General features: G+C 33.9%; 1 protein-coding gene across 4 annotated transcripts in view; it reads right to left on the bottom strand.

Annotated features, from left to right (window-relative positions):
- The window catches only part of Scfd1 (sec1 family domain containing 1), a 99,983-nt gene that overhangs the window by 53,640 nt on the left and 19,774 nt on the right, over positions 1–26,569 (bottom strand). For all 4 annotated transcript variants that reach the window (XM_010633549.3, XM_033765112.1, XM_010633550.3 and 1 more), the window contains 5 exons: positions 26,287–26,376; positions 23,685–23,740; positions 22,558–22,643; positions 19,241–19,340; positions 6,453–6,592 (listed from right to left, as the gene is read on the bottom strand). In XM_010633549.3, the coding sequence (XP_010631851.1) occupies positions 6,453–6,592; positions 19,241–19,340; positions 22,558–22,643; positions 23,685–23,740; positions 26,287–26,376 (472 nt within the window). The remainder of the gene's footprint in view (positions 1–6,452; positions 6,593–19,240; positions 19,341–22,557; positions 22,644–23,684; positions 23,741–26,286; positions 26,377–26,569) is intronic.

Below are 26,569 nucleotides of genomic sequence, written 5' to 3'. Positions count from 1 at the left end.
CGGGTTTTTTTTTTTTTTTTTTTTTTTTTTTTTTTTGGTATTGTGAGTCTCTTCTGGTTTCATATAAATTTTAGGATTGCTTTTCTAGTTCTGTGAAGAATACAGTTACTATTTTCATTGGGACTGCTTTAAACTTATATATCATTTTTGGAAGTCTAGCCATTCTAATATTGTTCTGCCTATCCAGGAACAAGGGGATGCCTTTCCATTTTTCCTCTTCAATCTCTCTTTTCAGAGTACTACAGTTTTCATTATAGAGGTCTTCTACTCCCCTGGTTAATTCCTAGATATATGATTTTTTTTTTCTAAGCATTTGTGAATGGGATTGTTTTCCTGATTTCTTTCTTGGAGGTTTGCTGTTGGGGTACAAGAACATTACTGGTTTTTGCGTACTGACTTTGTATCCTGTCACTCTGTTGAATTTATTAACTCTGTGAGTCATTTGGTGGAGATTTTTGGATCTTCTATGTAAAGGATCATGTCATCTGCAACTATGAACAGTCTGTATTTTTCCTATCCTATTCAAATCATTTTTGTATCTTTCTCTTGCCTGACTGCCCTGGCTAAAGTTTTGAGTACTATATTGAACAGAAGAGCTGAGAGTACTCACCCTTGTTCCTGACTTTAGAGTAAAATTTACAGCTGAGTTTTAGCTTTCATTTTTTCCCTATTTAGTATGATGCTGGCAGTGGGTTGTCACAAATGGCTTTCATTAGTTTGAGATAAGGTCCTTCTGAACTTATTTTTTTTGTCAGGATTTTTATCTTGAAGAGTGTTGGATTTGTCAGTTTTTTATTTATTTTATTTTTTTTGAGATTGGGGATCGAACTCAGGACCTTGCAAGACAAGTGTGGTACCACTGAGCTAAATTCCCAACCCTTGTCAAAGTTTTTTTCTGCATATCAAGTGATTTTTATTCTTGTTTCTGTTTATGTGTTGTATTATGTTTATTGAATTATGCATGTTGAATCCCTGGAATGAAGTCAACTTAGTCATGATGCATGCATGAATGATTTGATATATTGTTTGCTGAGACCTTGAGGATTTTTGCATCTATGTTCATTAAGGAGAATGGCCTGTCATTTTCTTTTTGTTAAGTTCTTGTGTGGGGTTTGGTATCAGAATAATGCTTGCCTTCAGGAATGAGTTTTTTTGGGCTCCATCTCTTTCAAATCCATGGAAAAATTTAAGGAATATTGGTGTTGGATTTTCCCTAAAGTTCTGGTAGGATTATACAGTGAATCCATTAGGTCCTGGGTTTTTCTTGGTTGGGTTTTTATTACTGTTTTTATTTCATTGCCTATTACTGCCTTGTTGAGGGTTATCTTCTTAGTTCAATTTTTAAAATTCATATGAATCTAGGAATTTCTCCATTTAAGTTCTCCAACTTAATAGAACATAAATTTTCTAAATCATTTTTATAATCCTGTGGATTTCAGTGGTGTCCACTGCGATTTTATCTTTTTCATTTCTAATTTCATTAATGGGTTTTTCTTTTGTGAGGTTTCTCTAAGGGTTTATCAATCTTGTTTATCCTTTCAAAGAACCAATTCTATTATTCACAGATCCTTTGTACTGCGTTTTAAGTCTCAATTTTACTTTATTTTCTACTTTACTTCTTTCTTTCTACTAGTTTTGTGTTGCACTGTTTTTCCCTAGGACCTTGAGATACACCACTGAGTTTTTTGACATCATATCTATTCTTTCATTTTATTATTACTTTTTTCCTCATTGAGTTTATTGGTACATTTTATGTATACAGTACAGTTACATTCATTATTGGGATCTTGCACCTTTACATGACAGGTCTTGGTTCTCATTTTTCCCCTTGTCCCTGCCCTCCCTTCACCCCTTCCTCCCCTCCCCCTTTACAAACACTTCATTTCCATTTTTTCATTTTCTATTTTTTTCTTTTCCCTTATTAGCTTTCCCCTACCCTTCCCACTTTCCCTACACATTTAGCCCCTTTCTTCCTATTTCACATTGTCAATTATATCATTAAGATCTTATGTACTATTATAGTTTATTCACACCAGAGAAACTATTCGGTATTTACACGTGTGACTTATTTATTTCACTTAGGAGTATAACCTCAACATGTATCCATTTTCCTATGAATGAATCTAATTTCTCATTCTTTATGGCTGAGTCATATTCCATTTTATAGAAAAACCACATCTACTTTATCCAGTTTCCAACTGATTGGCAAATGGGATGTTTCCAAGACCTCTATTCTTTTAATGTGTGCATTTACCACTATGAACTTCCCTCTTTCATTTAGTCCCATAGGTTTTGGTATATGGTGCTTCCACTATCATTTGATTCTAGGAAAAACTTTTGATTCCTTCTGTAAGCACTGACTATTCAGTAATGTTGTATTTAACCTCCATGTGTTTGCTGTTGATTTTTGGTTTCATTCCATTATAATTTGATAGTATGCTGGAGATTATTTCAATTCTTTTGTATTTATTTAACCATGTTTTATGATCTAAGATACGTTATATTGTTGGATGAAACACTGTAGATATATGTTAAGTCCATATATTCAGTGGGATCATTTAACTCTGATATTTCTCTTGATTTTTTTTGTCTAGTTGAGCTATTTGTGAGAATGGGGTATTGAAGTTCCCCACTATGAATGCCTTAGTGTCTTTTTATGTCCTGTGAGTTCTGTTTTATGAAGTTGGGTGTTCAGTATTTGGTGCACATACAAAATTGTTCTCTCTTCCCCTTCAATTGGTCCCTTTACTAGTATATAGTGACCATCTTTGTCTTTTCTTTTTTTTTTTTCTCATTGAGTTTTTTGGTACATTTTAGGTATACAGTTCTTTGTCTCTTCTGATCTGTTTGGTTTAAAGTCTATTATGTCTGAAAATATTATGGCTATTTCTGCTGCTTTTGGCCTCTGGTTGCATGAAGCCATCCTTTCACTTTGTGTATGTTTCTCTGTGAATAAAGTGTGTGTCTCCTATAGGCAACATATAGTTCCATTTTGTTTCTTGATCCAATCCGATAATCTTTGTCTTTTGGAGACTTAAGATCATTGATATTGAGAGTTATTATTGTATTTACTAAGTCTTATCATTGCATTATTTTTCCAGCACTGACTCCTTTATTTTTTTTCTCTTTCGTTTAACTACTCCTCCAATTAGATCTATGTTTTCCTTACGGATCTTTGGAGATGGTGACATCATCTCTATCCAGGATTCCCAAAGTGGTTTTTATAATGCTAGCTTAGTGGTATTTCTTTACAATTCCTTTGTTACGAAAAGTCTTTACTTCTCTGTCAATTTTGAATGCTAAATGTGCAGGATTATAGAAGTCTGGGCTGGCAATTATTTCCTTTTGGAGCTTGAAACACTTTACTCCAACCTCTCCTGGTATTTAAAGTTTCTGCTGAGAAATCTGCTGTCATTCTGGTACACCTGCCTTCACAGGTTACTTGTTTTCCCTAATGGTTTTTAGTATTTGCTCCTTCTGTGGAATTTCTGGAATTTTCATGTGTGGTAGGTAGATTTTTTTTTTCTTATACACCTCTTATACTTGAGTGCTGAATTCTTTCCCTAGATTTGGAATTTTTCTATGACTTTAGTGAATACATTTTTTTATACCTTTTGAGTTATCTTCAAACTGTTTATTCCTATAATTGTGAGGGTTTTTTTTTTTTAGTTATATAGCAGCTGTTGGATCCAGACAGCATGCTATTTTTAGGAGTTCACTGAGCTTATGATTTACTATACCCAACTTGTTTTCAATTTCTGACAGTCTTCATATTTGTCAAATTTGATAACTGTGCTTTCTGTTAAAATTTTCATATTTTGTATTTTTGCTTGATTTCTTTTCACAATTTCTAATTCTTTAGCACAATGGTTATCTTTTTGTTTGTTTGTTTTTTTGAGACAGGGTCTCACTATGTACTTGAGACCTCTAACTCACAGCAATCCGCCTGCCTCAGCCTCCTGAGTGCTGGGATTACAGGTGTGCACCACGCCAGGCTACTCAGACTTTTTAATATTAAAAAAATTTAAATTTTATTAGTACACATTTAGTACATAATATTTACATTCCTTGTGGGAAGTTGGTACATGTATGTAACACACCTTAATACTGTTTAACTCAGTTTGTTAAGCTCAAACATTTTATTAGTAAAATACTGTATTTGTTTAATGAAATGCTCTTTAAGTTCATTAGTCATCTTATGAATTTGCTTATGTGTTTCTTCTTTGATCTCTTCAAACATTCTGCCCATTTGATTTTTGAATTCTTTGTAATTTGTCTACGTTAGTGTTGAGATCAGCTTTTGGGGGGGTTATACTTTTTGCAGGCATCTTGATGCCTTATTTTCTCATATTTCTGTTGTTTTTGTATTGTAGGTTGAAGATCAATTAGGATCACTACATGGAGATGGCTTTAGTTAGATTCTGTCTCAATTGTGATGGAGATGCCAATTTTAAAATATCTTACATCCTGTATCAATAATGCCTCCCCAGTGAATTTCAATTTCCTGGAGGGAAATGTAGATTGTAGAATTCCAAAGGAAAGAATATTATCAAAAGTAAAATAAACTATAGTAGCACTCAAAATAGTCAGACAGTAACTTTTCCTTGCAGAGAAAGTAAAAACTTATTAAAACAAACAAAAAAACCCCCATCATGTTAAGCCAAGTTTATATTCTATTTCTCTTTAAACATAAAAGTTAAACAAGGACCCAAACAACAGTTATATGAAGTATATAAATAGGTCTATATTGTTATCTGTATTTATTTCAAATATTAATATTCCTGTAATTGATAAACAGCATTCTTCTATTTCTCTGAGAAATATTTTGTTTCTCTCTCTAGCCAGACAGCCAGAGAACTTTTATAGTAAGTACTAATCCTATCAAGTACTCCAAACATTCAACAACACGTGGGATATATGTTATCTGCCTACAACAACACATGGAAGATCACTACAACTATTTCATTCATAATTTCTAACATACTTTAAATAATTTTCTGGGGTACTCCATCTACAGATATATGACGCTTAACATGTTCCCACTGGCTTGAATCACCAGGCATGACTATTCCACCTGGCAGCTTGTACCATCGGTGGTACAAACAGATCTAATCACTTTCAACAGTCTTTTTACTAATAAAGTTAACAAAAAGTCTACAAATGGACCAAATCTAGTTAGTTACTTGATTTGAATACTGTCCAAGAATAAATATTAATACTATTCACACCAACTAAACTTATTACAATGAACACATTTCACTAAATGAAATGTATTCATCATTGTGAATAGTTTATCCACAATTAAGTCTCTAAATTGTAACACAGAATCTTTTTTGTTTTGTTTTTTTGGTACCAGGGATCAAACTCAGGTTCCTGTGCTTGCAAAGCAGGTGACAGAACCACTGAGCTAAATCCTGGGCCCTAACACAGAATCTTAAAAGTACCCCATTGCCAATGTGTATAATATGCATTTACAACAGTTACACTTCAAATTTTCTGTATTACAATTTTTTATACCATTTTAATGTAAGGAACTATAGTATGATGACATGTGGTCTGCTAAATCAATGCCTTTCTTTGTATCACTGTTATCAAAGACCCCTGAGATTACAATATTTTATACCATTTTAGTATTTTAAGGAACTATATACAATAACATGTAGTCTACTAAATCAATGCCTTTCTTTGCATTATTGTAATCAAAGGCCCCTAAGAGGCGGTACAAGCTGCCCAATGGGAGAGTTATGCATGTTCCACTGGTAGTTCAAATTGGCAGGAACAATCGAATTCAGATTAGAGCTACCTGAGAGGGAGACAAATGATGGCCTTGTTGTGAATGTGTTAGTAAAGGAAATCATGGTCCAAAAAGGAAAAAATTTCATTTCAAAGTCCCCTATCACAAAAACTCGTTTAAATAAAGGTAGAAGCTAGGCATGACGATCATATCTGTGATTCCAGCACTCTTGGAAGCTGAGGCAGGAGGACTGCAGGTTTGAGCCTAGCCTGGGCAACATGGTGCAAACCTATCTCAAAATAAAAAAGGGCTGGAGATGTAGCTCAGTGTGAAGGCCCTGGTTCAATCCTCAGTACTAAAAGGAAAAAAAAAAAGAGAGAGAGTAGGGTGGGGGGAGGGAGAGAGAAAGAGAAAGAGAGGAAGGGTCTTGAAGAGGGTCAGTCCAGTCAGAAAGACTGTGAAATTTGCGAAATCTAAAGGGATGAGTTTAGTGAAAAAAGAAGTGGCCCCTACAAAATAACTACCAACAAAAAGCACAGGAATCGGGAATAAATCAAGCAATAAAGATACATACCTATGGACTACTTAAACATAGCTCCCATTCATTATGTGAATGAACCACCACAACCTTTTGATATCTTTCTCAAATTCATTTAGGTTAGATAATATCTTTATTTCTCTTTAAGGGAAAAATCATAGGGATATTTTTCTTATTTACCTTCCTTTATGTTTCTGCCAAAATTTATCAACTGGAGTTAAATCATAAGACTTCTTGTTTTTTCTTTTTGGTCTAGCACCAGCTGGAGAGTTTTCCATTCCTGAAGATTCTTCCAAATTTACTCTGTTTAAGTGGAAATCCTATGAAAAAAGTAATCCTGTTTAAATAACTACTTCTGAGTTTAAGAGTCATAATATTTTCTACATGGAAAATGATCAACATAGAGTTCTTGCTACCCTTCCTAATATTTCTGAGGACAAAATACAGATGTAAAATTTAAAAAGGCATTCCTCTACACTTTGGTATGTACAAATATACTTATCACTTATTATAAGGTTTATCAGTTTAACAGAACCAGTAGATGTGATTAATATTTTAATTATATAAAGGAAAAATCATAAGGTCCTTATGCATCCTTTTTGAAAAATCTTTATACGCATTTTATATTTATACTAGCATAAGCATATTCTTTTAATTGTAAAGGTGGATAAAGATGGGAATGTATATATGTATTTTGGGGGGTGTGATTTCTAGTATGGTTACTTCATCTTTATTATGACCACACAGTAGGTCCATATTTGACCCTATCAATTTATTTGACGAAGCATTGTGGTGCTTGGTTGGAAACAACAACAAAAAAAATCATATTACTTTGTAGCTCAGGCTGGCTTCAAACTTACTATGTATCCCAGGCTGGTTTCAAACTTGCAGTCCTCCCACCTCAGCCTCCCAAGTGATGGGATTACAGGTGTAATTTTGTATAAATAAGTAAGTCTGGCATAAATATAATATTTAAACTCTGAGACAGTCTTAACAATATGGTGTTATTTTATTGATGGACTATATTTTTAAAAATATTAAAGTAGAAGGTACAGTAATTATAGCATTGTCTTTCACACTAAAAGCCAACAAGATGAGTAACTTAAACTTATCTGCCTCGGATTAATTTTACTCATGTGATGTTTGATTTTTAAAAATCTTTCCAAAAAAAAGGGGGGCCAGGGATTTAGCTCCGTGGTTGCTCTGCCTGCCTCGCAAATGCAAGGACCCAAGCAAGTTCAAGGATCCAAGTTCATCCCCTGTACCAAAACCAGAAAAAAACCCAAAGGTATAACAGGCAAACACAGAAGTATCTTTTCTGTCCTTTCTTCCCCTTCTTGCATTAGACTATGTAACAGCAGACGTCTATAGGTCACCTTTACTCAGCAGTGAGTTAAAAAAACATGGCTATTAACAAGTGAGATGAATAATGATAAGAAACTACATGGAGAAATTACTAAGCTTGCCTGTGACAGAACCATCTTAGTTCTAAGGTACTGAGGTACATTTTTAATTAATGATATTCTAACTCTTCGCAATCTAAATATATTGAATACACGGAAGACCTCCAAAATTCCACCAAAAGACTTGTAGACTTAATAATCAAATTCAGTAGTGTAGCTGGATATAAAGTCAACACTCAAAAATCAATAGCATTCCTATACACCAATAACAAACTCACTGAGAGAGAAATTAGGGAAAAAACACCTTTCTTTTTACAATAGCATCCCCCGCAAATAAAACCCCCCAAAACAAAAAACAACACAATCTAGGAATCAGTCTAATGAAAGAAGTAAAAGACCTCAACATTGAAAACTACAATATTCTAAAAAAAAAAAAAAATCAAGGAGGATATCAGAAAATAAAAAGATATCCTTTGTTCTTGGGTAGGGAGAACTAATATAGTGCAAATGGCCATACATCCCCAAAACTGTTATATTGATTTAATGCAATTTTGATAAAAAGTCCAAAAGCATTACAGAAAATAATCCTAAAATTCATTTGGAACCAGAAGAGACCTGGAATAGCAAAGGCAATTAGTTCTAGGCAACAAAGGCAAAGAAGAGGCATCAAAATCCCTGACTTGAAATTATACTACAAAGGTACTGCGATTAAAAATAGCATGGTACTATCAAAAAAACAGACATCCAGTATCGATGGAACAAATCAGAAGATGCAGAAACAACTCCGGATATACTCAGCCACATTATCTTTAACAAAGGGGCCAAACACTTTCAATGGAATAAAGACAGCCTCTTTAATAAATGGTGCTGGAAAAACCAGGTTTCCACATGCCTAAGGTTAAAACTAGACCCATATCGTTCACCATACACCAAACTAAAATAGAAGTGGATAAAAGATCTAAACATTAAAACCAAAATGCCAAATCTGCTGGATGACAGATTAGGTAGAACTCTTGGTAGACACTGGTGAAGGCAAAGACTATGAAAGGAGTAGGGGAAGTGGGAAGGGTAGGGGAAAGGAAAGAAGGGAAAAGAAAAAAAATATGAGAAAAGGAAAAAATGGAAACAAAGTCTTTTTATATAGGGAGTGGTTAAAGGGAGGGCAGGGATATGGAAAAAAAATAAGAACCAAGATACATCATGTAAAGGTACAAGATCCCAATGATGAATGTAACTGTACTGTACTCTCAAAAAGTACCAATAAATTTAATGGAAAAAAAGCAGCACCAACTGCACAGGAATTATCACAAGGAATAACTGGGATTTCATCTTATTAAAAAGCTCTTGCACAGCAAGAGAAACCACCAACAAAGTGAAGAGACAACCTAGTGTGGGATAACATTTTTACGAGCTGCTCCTTGGATAAAAGACTACAATCTAGAATAAACAAATAACTCAAAAAAATTATGCCCCTCAAATTTAAAGACCCAATCAAAAAATGAATATCTGAATTGAACAGACACTTCTCATATGAAGAAGCAGAAACAGTAAATAAATATATGAAAAATATGTTCATCACTGCTGGTCATTCAAGGGATGCAAATTAAAACAGTGCTGAGATTCCACCTCACTTCAGAAAAAAACGGCTGCTATCAAGAAATCAATAACAATGCTGAGTAGGATATAGGGAAAAGGGAACCCTTTCTCCACTGTTGGAGTGTAGATTAGAGCAACCGCTATGGAAATCAGTGTGGAGGCTCCTCAAAAAAACTAAAAGTAGGGGCTGGGGATTCAGTTCAGTGGTGCTGTCACCTGCCTCACAAGCAAAAGGTCCTGAGTTCAATCCCCAGTACCAAAACAACAAAAACAACTACAAAAACCAAAACTAATCTGCAATAATACAGAAGATCCTAATAAGATTACTGACATTGAGAAATGGGAAGAAAGGAGCTAAAGGTGTAGGGAAGGTGGGACGGGTAGGGGAAGGGTAAAAAGGGAAAAGAAAAAAATGTGAGATAATGAAAGGATGGAAATAAAGTGGTTGTAGATGGGGAGGGGAGGAGGGGGTGAAGGGAGGGCAGGGACAAGGGGAAAAAATGAGAATCAAGACTTGTCATGTAGAGGTACAAGATCCCAACAATGAATGTAACTGTACTGTATCCCTAAAATGTACCAATAAACTCAAAGCTGAAAAAAAAAAAAAAAGACTTCAGCATCGGCACACACCTTGATCGATAGTCAAATGATATCATTAAGCACACTAAAAAGAGCCGTTGTAAAGGTCTATGTCACAAACTTCAACAGTCTGACCATCACCACCAAGAGAGAGAAAATGGTTTTAATAATGTTTCAGATGTATCCCAAAAACAAAACAACAACAACAACAAAAAACCCCAAAACTAAAACTAGAGGTTCCATTTGACCCAGCTATTTGCCCTTCTTGGTATCTTCCCAAAAGAATTAAAGGCATCACACAACAGTGATATATGCACACCCATGTTTGTAGTGGTGCGGTTTGTAATAGCTAAATCTTGGAAACAGCCCAAATGCCTATCACCCAATGAATGGATAAAGATGTGCTTTTTTTTATACAATGGAATACTACTCAGCCATAAAGAAAGATACTCTTGAGACATTTCTAGCTAAATGGATTCACCTTGAGATCATACTCTTAAGTGAAATAAATTGACGCACAGGTGTAAATAAATACTGTACTGTTTCTCTGGTGTGAAAAAGTGAAAGTGTAAATGAGGATGAAAATGTTTAACAGTTATTGTGAAATGGAAGAAAATGTTCAAATGGGTAGAGGAACTAGGGAGGGGGGCGAGGGAAACAAAGGAAGGGAAAGAAAAAAAATGAAAATAGAAGGAAAAATGGAAACAAAGCTTTTATAAATAAAGAGGGGAATAGGGGTTGAAGAGGATAGGGGAATGGGATTATAAAAAAGAATCAAGATATATCATGTACAGGTACAATATATATATATATAAAATGTATCGATAAACTTAATTACAAAATGTATACTGAATACAATTTAATTTCCACATAAAACAAGGCTAACAATACCAACTCAAGAGTATACCCAATAACCTTCTAAATAAATCTTTTATAATAGTTTATTTCCTAACACTTTCCCCTTTGAAATAAAAAAAAAAAGAGTATGAAATATATATGTGTCTAGCTGCCATAGTGGAGCAACATATCTGTTTTCTGTTGAAGTATACAAAAAGTGCGGCAGTCTTTTCTTTCTATGTAAGTGAAGTCCATCAAGGAGAAAATTCACAAAAGAATAGCTACCTTTTATGAGCAAGGTACTATTCTTAGTACTTTATACTAAGTCATTTGATTCTTACAATAATCCTTAGAAGTGATAAAATTCCTATTTCAAAGATGAAAAATACTGAAGCAGAAAGAAGTACTTTATTGCCCAATGTTATATAGAAATACGTGGCAGAACCAAGATTAAATCTGGCTGTCTGATTTTAGAGGCACTGCTTTTAGGCATTATTCTTATTCTGTCATAGAAATAACTACTTGGCATCAGATCCTTTCACTGAAACCACTGCAGTGTAGAAAAGTGTGGCATAAAATATGTATTTTAAAGAACAATTATAATAAATGATCAGGATGATAAAGAATATACTGTTATATTTCAACTTGTTGAAACTGTCTTTCCTATAGACCCCTTCATATTTTAGATCAAGAATATCTGTGATCTTTTTAAATTCCTTTCAGTTTCCCATTATAATCTGCACTTTGTACAACAAATCACCCATATGAATAGGTAAATATAGCAGACCTGTCGAACAGCATTTTATGCAATAAATATAAAGAAAAACCAGATACTAGGATAAGAATTACATCTGAGAAGAATCCTAGCTTTAAAAATTATCTAACAAGGTACTTAGGAGAAACATCTTTACATAGTTAAGCTTCATTAACCAGAATCTAGTAAAATACTATTTCCATGGTGATGACAGAGCTCATTCAAAATAAAACTTGTTAGCAAAATTACTGATCTAAAACTAGGGGAGCATAGCATTACTGAAATATTGGTGGAATACTTAAAATACAAAATGAAAAAGAATAAAAGATGTTAAAAGCTCTGAGAAGCAACAAAATAGCAGTAAGAGCATTTCCATTGTTGGCATTAATAGCGAGGCAAATAAGAAAAAGTAATTTCAATGTTGAAAATTGGGAAATTAGAACACTGTGCTGAACTCAATCATGTTAAAGTAAGAACATTTATACACAAACAAAAGACAACAGAAGTGGTTTTAACATGGTAAAGTGTAATGTGTTTCCAAGGAAATGGTAACATTTTCCTGACTTAAAAGATCGGACAACAGTGCCTTAACTCACCAGATACAAACAACTTGCTTTAACAAGTGCTAAAAACATTGAGAAGACTTCAGTAGTCTTGTTTTTCTTTCAGAAGTTAATGAATATCAATAGAGCCACTGATAGTTATGTTAAAATTACCTATGGATAACAGAGGTGACGCCTTTTTATGAAGAACTAAGATTTATATTCACAAATTTAAAAAGGTGAGTAAAATAAAGATAATTTTTATTTGGCAAGAATTTACTACTCTTTTAACTCCCAACAGTATTACAGTCATTATTAAACAATCAATTGATTCAATTAACCTGCACTTTGGAGTCATAAATAACAACCAGTTTTCATACTGAGGTAAATTATTACCTAAGCTATTAAGCTTACCCTAATTTGATACCTTAACTTGTACTATCAAGTTAATCAACAAGAGGGAAACAAGGGTACAGGAGCAAAAACATGTGAAACTATGGAACACATATAAATATTTCTTAACAATGATGGAAGTGGGCAGAGCTGAATGATGTATGAAAGAGGAAAGAAAACTACCCATCAGTCGCAATATCTCCCAAAGCTCTGGTTCCTAGTTTGTCCTATAGCAAAGCAACATGCTTTCAGTCGTCTGAATATGACTGCTGCTGTTTTCTCACAAAAAGGTAAGAAATATAATCTCAAAAAAGGAGTGTAACCTTCTAGAGAAAATCTTCATCTTAAGAATTAAGTAATTTGGGATCTAGGGGTAACATCAGTGAAAGAAATGACAAGTGTAAAGACACATGCATTTTCTCTAGATCAGGCAAATACTTTTATAAATCACACCTATTTTCTTCATACATGTGATTCATTTTAACAATTAAGGAAACATTGAGTTTCACTGTTTTTTGTCAATTACAAGGCAATCTTTTTCAAAAATTTTTTTTTTTTGGTACTGGGGATTGAACTTGGGTCCTTGTGCTTGAGAGGCAGCAGGCTGCGGAACCAGAGCTAAAATCCCTGGTCCTAAGGCAATCTTTTAAAAATGTTAAACACAAGACAAATCCAAGACAAGTGTTAAGTATCACTGTCTGTTTTTGTTTTTTTTAACCCCAGGTAAGGCTTTACTGGGAAAAGAGCTGCCCAACTGCCTCCAACAATGGAGATGAATCAGCAGATTAGCAACACATCAGGATTGATCTAATACCAATGTCTCGGACAGGATTAAACATTATTTGAAAATTTAATTCTTCAGAGATTTTCCCTAAAACTTATTTCCATGAGGGGAAATTTTGAACAATAATTTCCTAAGCAAGAGGTAGTCTAAATTTATTTCTATTGTCCCTACCAGTGATTATGTCTCTCACAACACAATTCAGAGGAACTTCCTGGAAATTGCAATTCTATTTCTTACTGAAAAACCAATTATATACAACTATTAAACAATCCCATACTTCAATGAGCATGGATAACTATAAAGCTCAATGAGAAGAGTCCAAGAAGCTTTGGAAGAACCACAAAATACACACGAGACCTGCATTTCTAATACATGGGCTTCTAGATAAAATTATATAAATTATTTGTAATAAGACTTTTTCTTTCTTTCTTTCTTTTTTTGAGACGGGGTCTCACTATGTAGTTCAGACTGACCTGGAACTCACTATGTAGCCCAGGCTGGTCTTGAACTCACAGCAATCTTCCTGCCTCTGCCTTCCGAGTGCTGGGATTACAGGTGCGTGCCACCATGCCTGGCTATAAGACTTTTTCAATGGCGGAAGAAACAAACATTTGTGATGATGATGATAATGATGTGTGGATTTTAAGTCATCCTACAATTTAAATCCAAGTATTTTCTGCTTTACCTAACAGTGACATGGTTTCTCTTTGGCTCATAAAATAGCCCGTTGAATATAACTTAAGGACAACAAAGATTACAGCATACTCTTTAGAATAAAGCAGGGAGAATGAGCCCTACACAGAGGCTCTTAAATTGTATGCAAAATCAATGGTCACTAATACAATTTTACAATTTCATTTTATGATTGTAAATTATAACAAATTGAGTTCTTTATAGAAAATGGGAAACATCTTACGATATTTCCACTGAAAGTGGGCGGGGGAGGGCAGGGACAAGGGGAAAAAATGAGAACCAAGACCTGTCATGTAAAGGTAAAAGATCCCAATAATGAATGTAACTGTACTGTATCCCTAAAATGTACCAATAAACTCAATGAGGAAAAAAAAAAAAAAGTGTAGAAAGATATTTCAGTAGAAATAAACAGCACCCCACACTGTGGTTTCTAAACATTATTTATCACTCAAAGGAATAAAACTTTTGAAGAAATGGCTGAGTATAGGTCTGAACCATTTGAAATGACAGGCCAGGAACTTTTTAGTATCTGAAACTAAGAAGCTATCAAAAACTAATGCAGTCATATAAAGACGATACTCAGTCCAACATGACAGACCAAAAAGGGGTAATCTGAGCATCAAAATTAATAACAGTTTCAATATATCTCAAATATTAAAATCCATTAATTGATAAAATACTAAAAACTGAACTTCACTGATTGCCTTCACAGACTGCTACCATGTTAGCTCAAACTAAAAGTTGACAAAAAGAATCAAGCATTTGTTCTAAGTAGTTAAAAAGGGGATTTCTGTATATAAGCATGTTAAGAAAGATGCACACTTACAGTAGTAAGGAATCACTATTTGCCACTGTTAGTTCACAAAGAGAAAACAATTGTCAATGACATCAAAACCTTTAACAAAAAGATTTATGGAGAACTGTGTAATGGTTAGACTGTAACATGTAATGGTCAGACTGTCATGGTTAGAATGTAGTATGTTGACAATACCCAAACCCACTGTTCAATGTCATTGTTAACACTGGGACAAACTGACCTTGTACCTTCTGATGCCATAAAATAGAAACTATGTAACCCTGCTGTTAGTGATCTTTACAAAGAATTGACTCAAATCCAATAAAATTTCTAGATCTGTAGGTTCAATGGAAATACTGGGGATAGAGAAGCATGTTAAATTGTACTATGAGGATACAATTAGTCAATTGTAGAAAGATAGTAGATTCTATAGAAAAATGACACAATTCCTTGGACGAAAATATGGCAATAAAAAGGAGTGGGGAGGGAGGAACTGCAAACAGAATTAAGAGTGGTATCAACCAATGCAATGTGTGGATATTATTCAGATCCTTATCCGAAGAAACAAATTATAGTTATGTACCTTTGAAATTATTTGGCAGTAATTAGGAGCACAGAGCTCACACTGGATATTGCCAAGGAATTATTTCTAATTAGTTTTGTTGGGCATGATAAAAATATTAACTATTTTTTCTTTTTTCAGCATGGGACTGAACGCAGTGCCTTCACACTCAGCTACATCCCTAGTTGCCTCCCCCACCCCGCAGCCCTTTTTCTTGAGACAGAGTTTTTGCTAAGTCACTAAATTGCCCAGGCTGGTCTTGAATTTGTGACCCTGCTGTCTCAAGTCTCGCAGACTGCTGAGATATAGTGTGGCACCATACCTGACCAACTATCTTTTAAAACAGATACATAAAAGTACTCATGCATAAAAATCAGATAATACCAAGAAGCTGAACAATATACATGGGAGTTCAATATAAGATTATTTAATTTTGTGTTTTTATTTGAAATTTCCTAAACATTTAAAAAAATATTTGAAGTGCAAATCATAATTGTTTTTGCCATAATAATTGTGAGATAGTTTCATCACCCTAAATTTTAAATCATGATGATAAAAGCTTCCCCTTAAGAGATCCAGATTATATAAGGAACAAGGGCTATTGTGAATAAATACTTTGTGCAACTGAAGTGAAGGTTACCTTAGACTAAGCAGCACAACCTCATCTGTTTCAGAGCCCCAGGTGTTCTATAAGCATCGGCAATGTCTGGGAAGCTTGCTCACTCATTAAAACAAGTAAGTATTCCTTTTAACTTTGGAATCATTAGCTGGAAACCCTGACAAAACATTGCTGGCAATATGCAAACATTTTTTTCAATCCTTATGTGGTAATTTCAGCTCATAAGCCATTTATTCAGTCTTTAGTGTAAAAAAAAAACCAAAACAAAACAGATGTTTAAATCAGGCATGGTGGTATGTACCTGTGCTTCCAGCATTCTGGGAGGCTGAGGCACAGGACTGCAAAAGTGAGATTAAACTGGGAAAATCAGCAACTAGGTAAGACCCTGTCTCAAAAGTCTAAGTCATGCACCTCACAGTGAGGACTTAGCATATCCCTTTACACTGAAACTAACTCTACATGTGTCTTATCTCCTTTTCTGTACTGTACACACAGCACCTTGTATTTTAATTTCCTCTACCCGAAGGAGTTAAGAGTGGGCCAGGAAACATCAGGTTGAGGAATTAAAAAGTACCCCCAGGTATCTCCATACTCTAGATACCCTCCACACCGCCAGTGGCAGGAGTTGAACAGGTGACCACTAATCTGTATGGTCTCAGTAAAGCCCCTTATCCCTTGCGCCATCCAAGAGTCAGTCCAAATACAATTGAGACTCTTAAATCTATCTTACTATGTCCACTAATCCCTGTATGACTCCTTTCCCCCTGCCTGTCAGATGTCTTTGCCAATTCCTAGTCAACATTTGAAATACTTATGTAATAACACCTGGAACTCGTACTTAGTCTCTAGCAAAATCTTCCACTTTGAATATCCTCTCTAAACTTCTCCTGTACCTTTTTGCTGTAGCTGAACTCCAAATGGATATCCTCTGCAGCCTTCTGAGACAACTGGTTGTTTTAAGGGTTTTTTCTGTTTTTGTATTTGGCAATACTGAATTGAACCCAGGGACTCAGGACCTTTGCAATGAGGTACATCCACTGTCCTTTTCATTTGAGACAGAATCTCTATAGTTTCCCAGGCTGGCCTCATACTTATGATCCTCCTGCTTCAGTCTGAAGACTGAGATTTTCTGTTGTATTCCTGGATGGCAAAAAAGCACGCTTTATGAAAGTGCCTATGTATTAGTATAAATTCTGTTTCACCATTTCAAGCAAGAGTCACCAACATTTTTTTTTTTTTTTTTTAAGTTTTAGTCAGGGGCTTGCTAAATTGCCCAAGGTGAACTGAAATTTGCAATCCTTCCAGAGTGCTGGTATTACAGAAATGTACCACCATGCCTGACAAAAATTTGTTTTTCACCTCTTACACAACTTACATCAGGGCCTGGGATTGAAATTAGGTGTCTTCGTTACTATTCCAACACTCTTACCTGCCCTCTTTCCTAAAACAACTAATTCTGAAACTCACATTACCAGCCTGTAGCAGTGGGGTTCTGTCAGGGGCAACACTGCCCCTTCCTATCCTCCTCCCTTGGGGTGTGGTTTATCTGGTGATGTGGAAGACTTTTTGGTAGTCACAACTGAGGGCATACTATAGGCACTATTATGCAGGATTGAGGCCAGAGATGAGAGTAAATATCCTACAATTTACAGGACAGCCCCTGACACAATGATCTGGTCCAAAAATGTTAATGCTGAGATTGAGAAATACTGCTCCATTTTACTCATTAATGCCACCTACATGACACTCTTATCTCCTGCATTAATTTTTCTTGATCATTCCACCTGGTACATCAACATGCAGTAATTTCTCTAATTTATAAAAAGTATTTTCTGACCTCACTCTTCTCTTTAGGCAATCACTGTCTTAGCTTTCCTACACAGAAAAAAAAAAAAAGATTTTTTTGTTTGGATTTCTTTTTTTTTTGGTTTTTTTGTTTGGATTTTTTTTTTTTTTTTTTTGTATGTTTGCTTGTTTTTTGAGACAAGGTCTCCATATGTAGTTCAGGTTGGCCTTGAATTCATGGCAACCCTTCTGCCTTCTGAGTGCTGGGATTACAGGTATGTGCCACCATGTACCTTTCAGGTTTTAAAATGTTCATAAGTTTCTCTGGCTGGGTTGAACTTATGATCCTCCTGACTCAGCCTCCCAGAATGCTGGGTTTAGAGAAATGTGCCACCATATACAGCTTCCTTTCCTTTTCATATGACATTCCAGGCAATCTTTGCAATAATGATACTATTATATATCGTAATCCCTAGATGCCTGGGCTGAGAGTTAGTAAACTAGTGAGTATCTTAGAGCCAATGATCTGGATTCAAATTCTTTAACCTCTGTGGGTTAATTTTCCATCTACCACATGAAGACTATTCCTGTTATTACACAATGATTTGAAAGAAATTACCTGCCTATATATTTTCTTTCCACAGCTTTTGAAGATTGGGGCTATTCATCTGTGCTTACCACACACCAAACACAATACTTAGCTGATGAATACATGCAAAGTAAATACAAATTTTATGAAATTTCAAATTTACAAAAATACAAATTTATGAATTTAGACATGGCGAATTATTTTAGAAAACTTACAATGTAATATAAAAAGTACTACTTATTTTTAACATGAGGCTTGATTCCCTGAGAAAAGGAAGCAAATGCAGCTTTTATCATCAGGGAGAGAAAAAAAATACACACACACACACACACACACACTGCACAGAGTCCACCAAAAATGTATACACACTTTAGGAAAAGAAAAACGGTATATTTTTTTCAGTAGATGGTGTTGCTCTCTTATGGAGGACCTTACACGATGTTGTACCATAGAAGACTCACTACACTGCTAGCCCTAAGAGAAGAAATTGAAAATGCATGTGCAGCAATCTCAATGACCAACGTTGCCTAAGAAGCAGTTTGCTGTATTAATAAATGTCTAGAAGCTAATGGCTACCACTTTGAACACCTTCTGTATTTGTGAAAGCCAAAGGTAACTTGTATTAATCTCATGATACCTCAATAAATTTATTATTAAAATATTTATACAAGTTTTTCTTTTCCTGAAGTGTGTATACATTTTCTTGGCAGACTCTGTATATGTACATACATATGTATTTTTTTTACTTATTTACTATAAAAGTTTAAAAAGATATTCTTGTTCATTTTCCTTCATCCTTCTCCCTGATCACTGTCAAAAATACCACTAATATATTCTATAATTTAAAGTTCATAAATTTGTAACTCTAAACTTCAATGATTCTCTGCTCTCCAGCATCCACAACACTAATTTTTATTCCTATTTTTTAGCTTCATCCTTCTCTACTTTGATTCTGTAGCATGGTGTTAGTTTAAAATTACGGGCACTACTGAAAGTTACCAGCTTTGTGTAGTAAGTACTGTATTTATCATCTTACCAGTACATCATGCACCAATGCTTGATATGTCCAAGTATGGTGTAAAGGAGTTGCCAAATCTATGTTTCGGTCAACGAGGACTAATAAAGGCCTCTGGAAGCTGTAAATATATTAAAAAAATTTTTTGATAGCAATGTATACACTTACAATTTCCTAATACTTTGTATATAGTATTTAGCAACTTGATAAAAACAATGCTAATACTGAACCTCTATAATACTTTGCATTTCTTTTTAATATGGTCAGTCAATTACTGGTAATGGATCAGATTCCTCAGAACCTAGATTATACATATTACTCAAAGTACTTTCTCAAAGGAAAAAAAACACTACCTAAATATATTTACAGAGTAATTTTTGTATTAAAATAAGTTGCTTCTAAAATATACATTTCATAGTTTTCAAAAAAGGCCAAAAAGAATACTGTCAGATTCAGGAAAAAATTTTAAAAAGGATACAATCTCATAAATATATACAAATGTTTGACAGTTTCATTAATTACAAATATAATGTTTTATAAACACAAATTTAAAAAAGTAGATTCTAGAGCAATAGTGGTGAGCCTATGGCACATGTGCCAAAGAGGGCTGCTTTTATCACTGAAAGCTCTGGGTTCACCATCACTGTTCTAGAGCCTCAAAAACCTTATCTCATTATAATATACATATGAAAACATCATGTCACAATGATATCCAATTATATAACTATTTACTTAACAGACAAGGTAGGTAACTCTTCATAAACTTTAACTCCATTATTATAACTTAGATGTAAAATTACTACTCTTAGAGAAAACTGAGGCACAAAGTTATGTGGTTACCACGTGTCTACAGAAATTTTAGGGATTTTTCTTTAGAAGTACTAATGTTACCAGAAGCACATGTCAGTTATAGTAAGGACATGCCACTTTTCAATAGTTACTACTATCTAATTATATTAGCTACATATTTCTTCCTGAAATAAATTTCTGACCATTTTAGTTAACTCACTATAATTTTCTGGGCATTTCCACTGACTCTGGGCTATAAACTTTGAGTGGCATTTTTACCACTTACTATCATTTATCATTCCACAGTGACGCGGAAGGAAAAGGATGATGGCTACAGCAGGATTTCTTAGCTTTAGCACTAAGGACTTTGGGGCTAAAAAATTCCTTGTTATGGGGTTTGTTCTGTACCTTGTAGGACATTTAACATTGTAAGACACTGTTATGCATGTACAATGCACCTCACTAAATTTTATTAGCATCTACCCAGCTGTGATGACCAAAAATGTCTCCAGACATGACCAAATGTCTATGGGGGACAAAATTGCCTTGGTTGAGGTTCACTATAGTTGTATTTGGCAACAACAGTCCATCACGTTGCTGATGCAGCCAACAAATTAATAAACAAGACAACTGTACCATGACAAAACAACAACTTAATAATCATTCAAATAAAACAGAGTCTTTATATTGGTTTCTGTGATCTATACCAAAGCACTATAAAAAGGAAATTAAGTTAGGCATGACAGTATTTGCATCTGTTAAAATAAAAGCAAGTGACAATTTGATGTTTCTGTTCTGCTTAGACAAACACTCTGAAGAATATTTAAGACCATCAATGAAATCAGAGAGGAGTTTAAATAGTGGAGGAACTGAGATAACTAAAAATTTCAAACACAGTGTTAAAATGAATTACAAATTATAGTAGTACATAAGGTTGTACAGGAGGCATCAAAACTGATTTGAAATGAAGTTCAAGATATGATTAAAATATGCTGAATATTTAATTAAAAATATTACAGTAAAAAACTCATTTCCAGTAAGCACCTCAAAATACTCCCTAACTCTTTTCTTTTCTTGTTTTTGGTACTGGAGCTCAAACTCAAGACCTTGTGCTTGCGAGGCTGGTGGCAGCAGCACCAAGCTAAATAGCCGGCCCCTCCCCGCTTCTCTGAACACACTCATTCCATCATTCTTGCCAGTTTCTGAAGCAGTTCTGCAAGTTCTCTTTCATGAGGGTCTTTAGTTGCAGTGTTGTGGGTGTCTTGATGTCCTGAGTAGATCTGAAACCTCTACCTTTCAAGGTCATTTTGAAAAGCTAGAGTCACACAGAGCCTGATCTATGAATAAGGTTGATGAGGACACACCTACCTTTCTAATGGATGTCACTCAACAGCAGCATTCACCATATTTTCAATCATATCGTAAAGACACTCACAAGAGACTTTCAGAACTGCTTCAGAAAATGGCAAGAACAATAAGATAAATGTGCCTTTCATGGTATAAATTTTAATTCGAATATTCACTGTATACTTTGATCACCCCTTGTATATGGACAATTATCAGAAAAGTTTCATTGTTAGAGGGCTATTATTTCTCTGGGCATCATGCTTTTTTCTCCTACTGGCTTTATCTATTAATTCATGTAAGCAGGGGATAGAATGAATTTTCTAAAATCCTGTCTCTGTTGAATAATTCTCAGCCCTTTGAGTGGGATTCCTTTCAATACTGTCCATTATCATTACTAATCAAAAACATATTATTTATAAGCTGTTTTACTTTTTTTTTTTTTTTTTTTTTTTTTTTTCCCTGTCTGTAACTTACAGCTTCTTCTTCCCTTTTTTTTTTTTTTTTTTTTTTTTTTTTTTTTGGTACCAGGTATCAAACTCAGGACCTTGCACTTGCCAGGCAGGAGGCAGGACCACTGAGCTAAATCCCTAGTGTTCTTATTAAAAAATACTGACCAGTCAATGACTTTGTATTACCAACACATGCTAAGAATGGTAGCAATGAAAGAAATGCTTTCCAAAGTATTAGTATTTAAATGTAAAATTGGAAATTTAATAATAAAGATAGAAACAAGTAAGTACGAAGTTTTCTATTGTTTTTAATACCAACAGGTTTAATAAGAACTAAAAAGAAATGGCTTCTGACCTTCAAATCTATATGAACAGAAAACTTAACAAAAAACAAAACTGTCCCCTAGAGTGATAAACTGTAATAGAATATTCTACCAAAATAAGATAAATTGAATGAATATTCCATTTGTATTTCAAGAACCATCTGAGTCAAAATCCAAAAACTTTAACCTGATGACCTAATTTAAAATAAAAAGAAAGAGGCCCAGGGACTTAGCTCAGTGGTGCTGCTGCCTGTCTCACAAGTTCATGGTCCTAAGTTCGACCCCCAGTACCAAAAACCAAAGAAACAAACAAAAGAAAAAGAAACAAATTGCTACTACAAGTATAAGGGTATTCTATCAGACAAGAAAAACAACAATAAAAACTCAACAGATATTATTTCCAAGTCTTGTAAGTATATTAACATAATACCTGAACTGGCCAGCTCCCAGTGTGTCACCTGTAAAAAGACTATTTCTCGCATCTCTTAGATTTTCCCGAAGTTTCTTATCTAGTTTCTGAAAAATGAAATTTTAGATTAACTCTTAATATTTTCTTTTAACTTTATGTATGGTAATACATTGTATTTTTAGTTCTATAATGAAGAAGGTTGGAATAGCTGTATAAAATAGCAACTCTAAAATATGAACATTTTAGCTTCTTGCCTATTTCAATACCATCATAACTTGTACTGGAAAAAGACCAATGTCTTCTCTACTGTGACTTAGGCCTGATTTTACCAATAAATACTATTGTTTTTTGAGACAAGGTCTCACTGTGCTGACCAGGCTTGTATTGTTGCCTTGATCTTGTATTCCTCCTCCTTCCTTAGTTTCCCGAGTAGCTGGGATTACAGATATTATGTCCCTACATCCAGCTAATCAGCATTTTCCATTGCCAATTTTGCTTTAAGTACAGGAAACAATTTGCAGTATTGATTCATGTGCTCTTTCTCTAAGCATGAGTTTGTTATGAACAGATGCCTGTCTGAATGGAAAGAATGTTGATTTGAGATTGGAAGTAAAAAGAGTGCAGGGTACAATGATCCCCAGAATGGAAATGGGAGTATGTGAAGGAAAATCAGACTTTCAGCAGTCAGCAAATCAGTTGAGCTAATAAAGTGTCAAATGTCAATAAATTTTCTAATCTTTCCAAACTACTTTCTTTCCTTTTCAGTTTTAAATTGTATTTCTTAATCTTTACAGAAAATTTGTGAATTTCAATTTATACCGAACATTTTGCTCCAGTATAGTGGGACATTTTAAAAATGCACTTCACTCCATTTAAAAAGTGGTTATGATTTACAATACTTGTTAAATGAAAATAATAATTTGAGGAAGAAATAAGTATGATAAGTTGAATATAGATTTTAGCAAAAAAAGAAATAGATTGGAATGATTACTTTCTATCTTCAGTGGAATCCCAATGTGATAAAATATTTGCCACTAGTACTTAATATATAACTCACAGCAACTAGATGCTTAATATTAACAAAAATGTTTGAGATACTTCTGAAAAACATGGCATTATTTATACAAGTGACAGATGCACAAACTCACCACTGCCACCATTTCTGCTGCGGTTCCTCTTGAACATCTGATGATAGGAACAGCACCTATTTTAAGAATATTAGCAAGGATCTTAGCTCTTTATTAAAATGAACATTTATAAAATACATCAGCAATAAAAAATAGACTAGGTACATACACTTTCAGGCTACAAACATAAAACAACATAATCTCAAGATGAAAGGTTTTAGTAATGAACCCTTTCATGAAGAAAATGGTCAGAAGAAACATTTTATATGGAGCTGATTAGTATCATCCACTTTAATGAATTGACATAATTAGTATTTTGACTGCTTTTAAGTATTTTCAAAAAGTAACAGCATTTTCAGAGAATTCACTTTGACTCAAAATAAGAATGAAAGCTTAGCTAATTTTGTAGTTTAGATTGCTAGTTTTTATTTTACAGAATAACAATAGAGCATCTTAATCTTTTTAAGAAACATTAATTTAAAAGATAATAGAATTTTTTCCATGTAACATGAAATGCTCCTAAAACTTGGCCACAGTCTGTTACCAAATCAACCTACTGTACTCTTAATTTCTCTTTTATTACTATAATGTCACTAAAAGCTAAAAAAATAAAATTCAATTGCACTGAAAATCCTATAAAACAAACTTGAGAACACTGTAATCCTATGCTAAAATTGCTACATTTCAGATTTTATAGAAAAGTATACTATTAATTGGAAAGTAAAAATATGGAATTTTAGAAAATTTTTAAAAACTGCTTTGTTCTGATGGCCTAGCTCAGTGATGGTGAACCTTTTTAGAGCTTTCAATAATATTCCCTGCTGTGACATACATGCCATAGGTTTGTCACCACTGGCCTAGGTTATAAATGTTTGATGTAAAAATTTAAGTAACATTAGAAATGCAAAAAGTTAAATCTAGGTTCTCCAAAACAATTCACATTAAAACAGAAATAGACGCCTTCATGTTGTTTTCTACATGCTCTAGTGAGAATATGTGTACATATGTATATGTCTGTGTATTAAAAAACAAAATTAGGATATTATACATATTATTGTGAAAATTGCTTTTTAAAATTTAACAATTTAGTGTCAATATTGTATGTCAAAGTGGCAGTATTTTCAATTTCTTCTTTGAAAAACATCACTTTTCCTACTCTACACATAATAAAGGTGTTTCTAAAGGTTCAGTCGTTGTTATAAATCTCTTCCTCAATTTACTATTACTTTGAAATCATTATCAAGTGTCACCAAGCAAAATAATGTGCATGACCACAATAGCCCTATTAAAAGGAAATTATAAAATGGCAAACAGAATGATGACTATATTTGCTTAATGAGTAAAAGTTATATTACATGTGCTTTAAAGAAAAAAAAACAACAGCCAGGTGTGGTGGCACATGCCTGTAATCTTATCACTTGGGAGGCTCAGGGAGGAGGACTGATGCAAATTTGAGGACAGCTTGGGCTACATAGTGAGTTCAAGGCCAGCCTGAACTGCCTAGCAAGAATCTGTTTCAAAAAAATAAAACAAAATAAAAAACAACAAAACCCAACCAACTTGAGGGCACTTAGCCCAAGCAGAAATTTTACAGAGAGAAAAGTGAAAGTGATTCATTTTAAAGAAGTGAAATTTACTTTAAAGAAGTGAATCAAACAAGGTGAGCTACATGCTATTAAGTTTTTCTCCTGAAGATACTTTCTACTTTCCATGACACAGGAGAAAGGACAAGCAGAAAACAAGAGACTTACTGAAGTGAGAAATAAAAGATCTGTGCTCTGGGCTGAAAGTTGAAGGGAAAAATCTCTGAAGGAAGTGAGCCTTAAACTTTGCATACAAATTCTCCTTAAACATTTGTCTAAATCTTATACTACACATAACTGTTCTTTAATTTTCTCATTTGTGAAATGGAAAGAGTTTATCATTCTATTGTAAGGATCATTTTAATTAAAAGGTTTTAAGTGCCTATAAAATTAAAATTGTAATCAGGTTTCTACACAGATCTATTAGTAATGGTGAGCATAACGATATACATTAAACATTAAATAAAATGTAGCCATAGGCAATTTTAGATGATCCAATGTTTAACATTTTTAGTATATAGGTAGTTTAGCATTAAATTTACTCTTTTCTAGAGGCTTTGGAATTTGCCTCAATAATTACCAGGCACATATCTTTCTACTTAAAAGGATGTTTGAAATATTTTATAAAGAAATATTTTTTAAAAGCTAGAAGGCACATAGGTGAATCTGTCATCAAACCATGTAAACAATATATTCAAAAGTTATAATCACCAAAAACACATAAGGAAACAACTAAAAAACTGCTGAATGCTAACTCAAGAGAATTAACCATATCAAGGTATCAAAATTAGGTTTAAAAAACAGTAGAGAAGGGACAGGGTTATACTCAGTGGTGCCATATCTGCCTGGCAAGGGCAAGGTCCTGAGTTTAATCCCTGATTCTGCAAAAAAAAAAAAAAAAAGTAGAGAATGTATATTTTACTCCAAATCTGGGGAGCTGCTAGAGAGTCAAATAGGTAAAAGGATCACATTACAGTGTTACAGATTAAAGTTGTTATATATTTATCTTGAAGAATAGCCAGAAAGATTTGAAAACTTACCCAGTGTAACAAAAAAGCAGAAGAGGCTGTCAACAATTGTGTCCATAACTGTTTCCATTTCTGTGTCTGTGATATCTGGTCTATTAATGGCTAACAAAACAGAGGAAAATTTATTTCTAATATCTGTTAAACTCAAGTTATGAATATGCAGTTAGATAACATACTACTCAAGTGAAATTTTCAGTTATGAGCTTGCATACATTAAAAAACCTTGCAAATAAAACCCGAACATACAAAACCTTCTCAACATTAGAAGAATGGTAAAAACAACAACAACAAAAAC

This window comes from Fukomys damarensis, unplaced genomic scaffold (assembly GCF_012274545.1).
Source record: "Fukomys damarensis isolate Sample0158 unplaced genomic scaffold, DMR_v1.0_HiC HiC_scaffold_17, whole genome shotgun sequence".
Classification (NCBI taxonomy): domain Eukaryota; kingdom Metazoa; phylum Chordata; class Mammalia; order Rodentia; family Bathyergidae; genus Fukomys; species Fukomys damarensis.
This window is presented reverse-complemented; position numbering and strand designations above follow the sequence as displayed.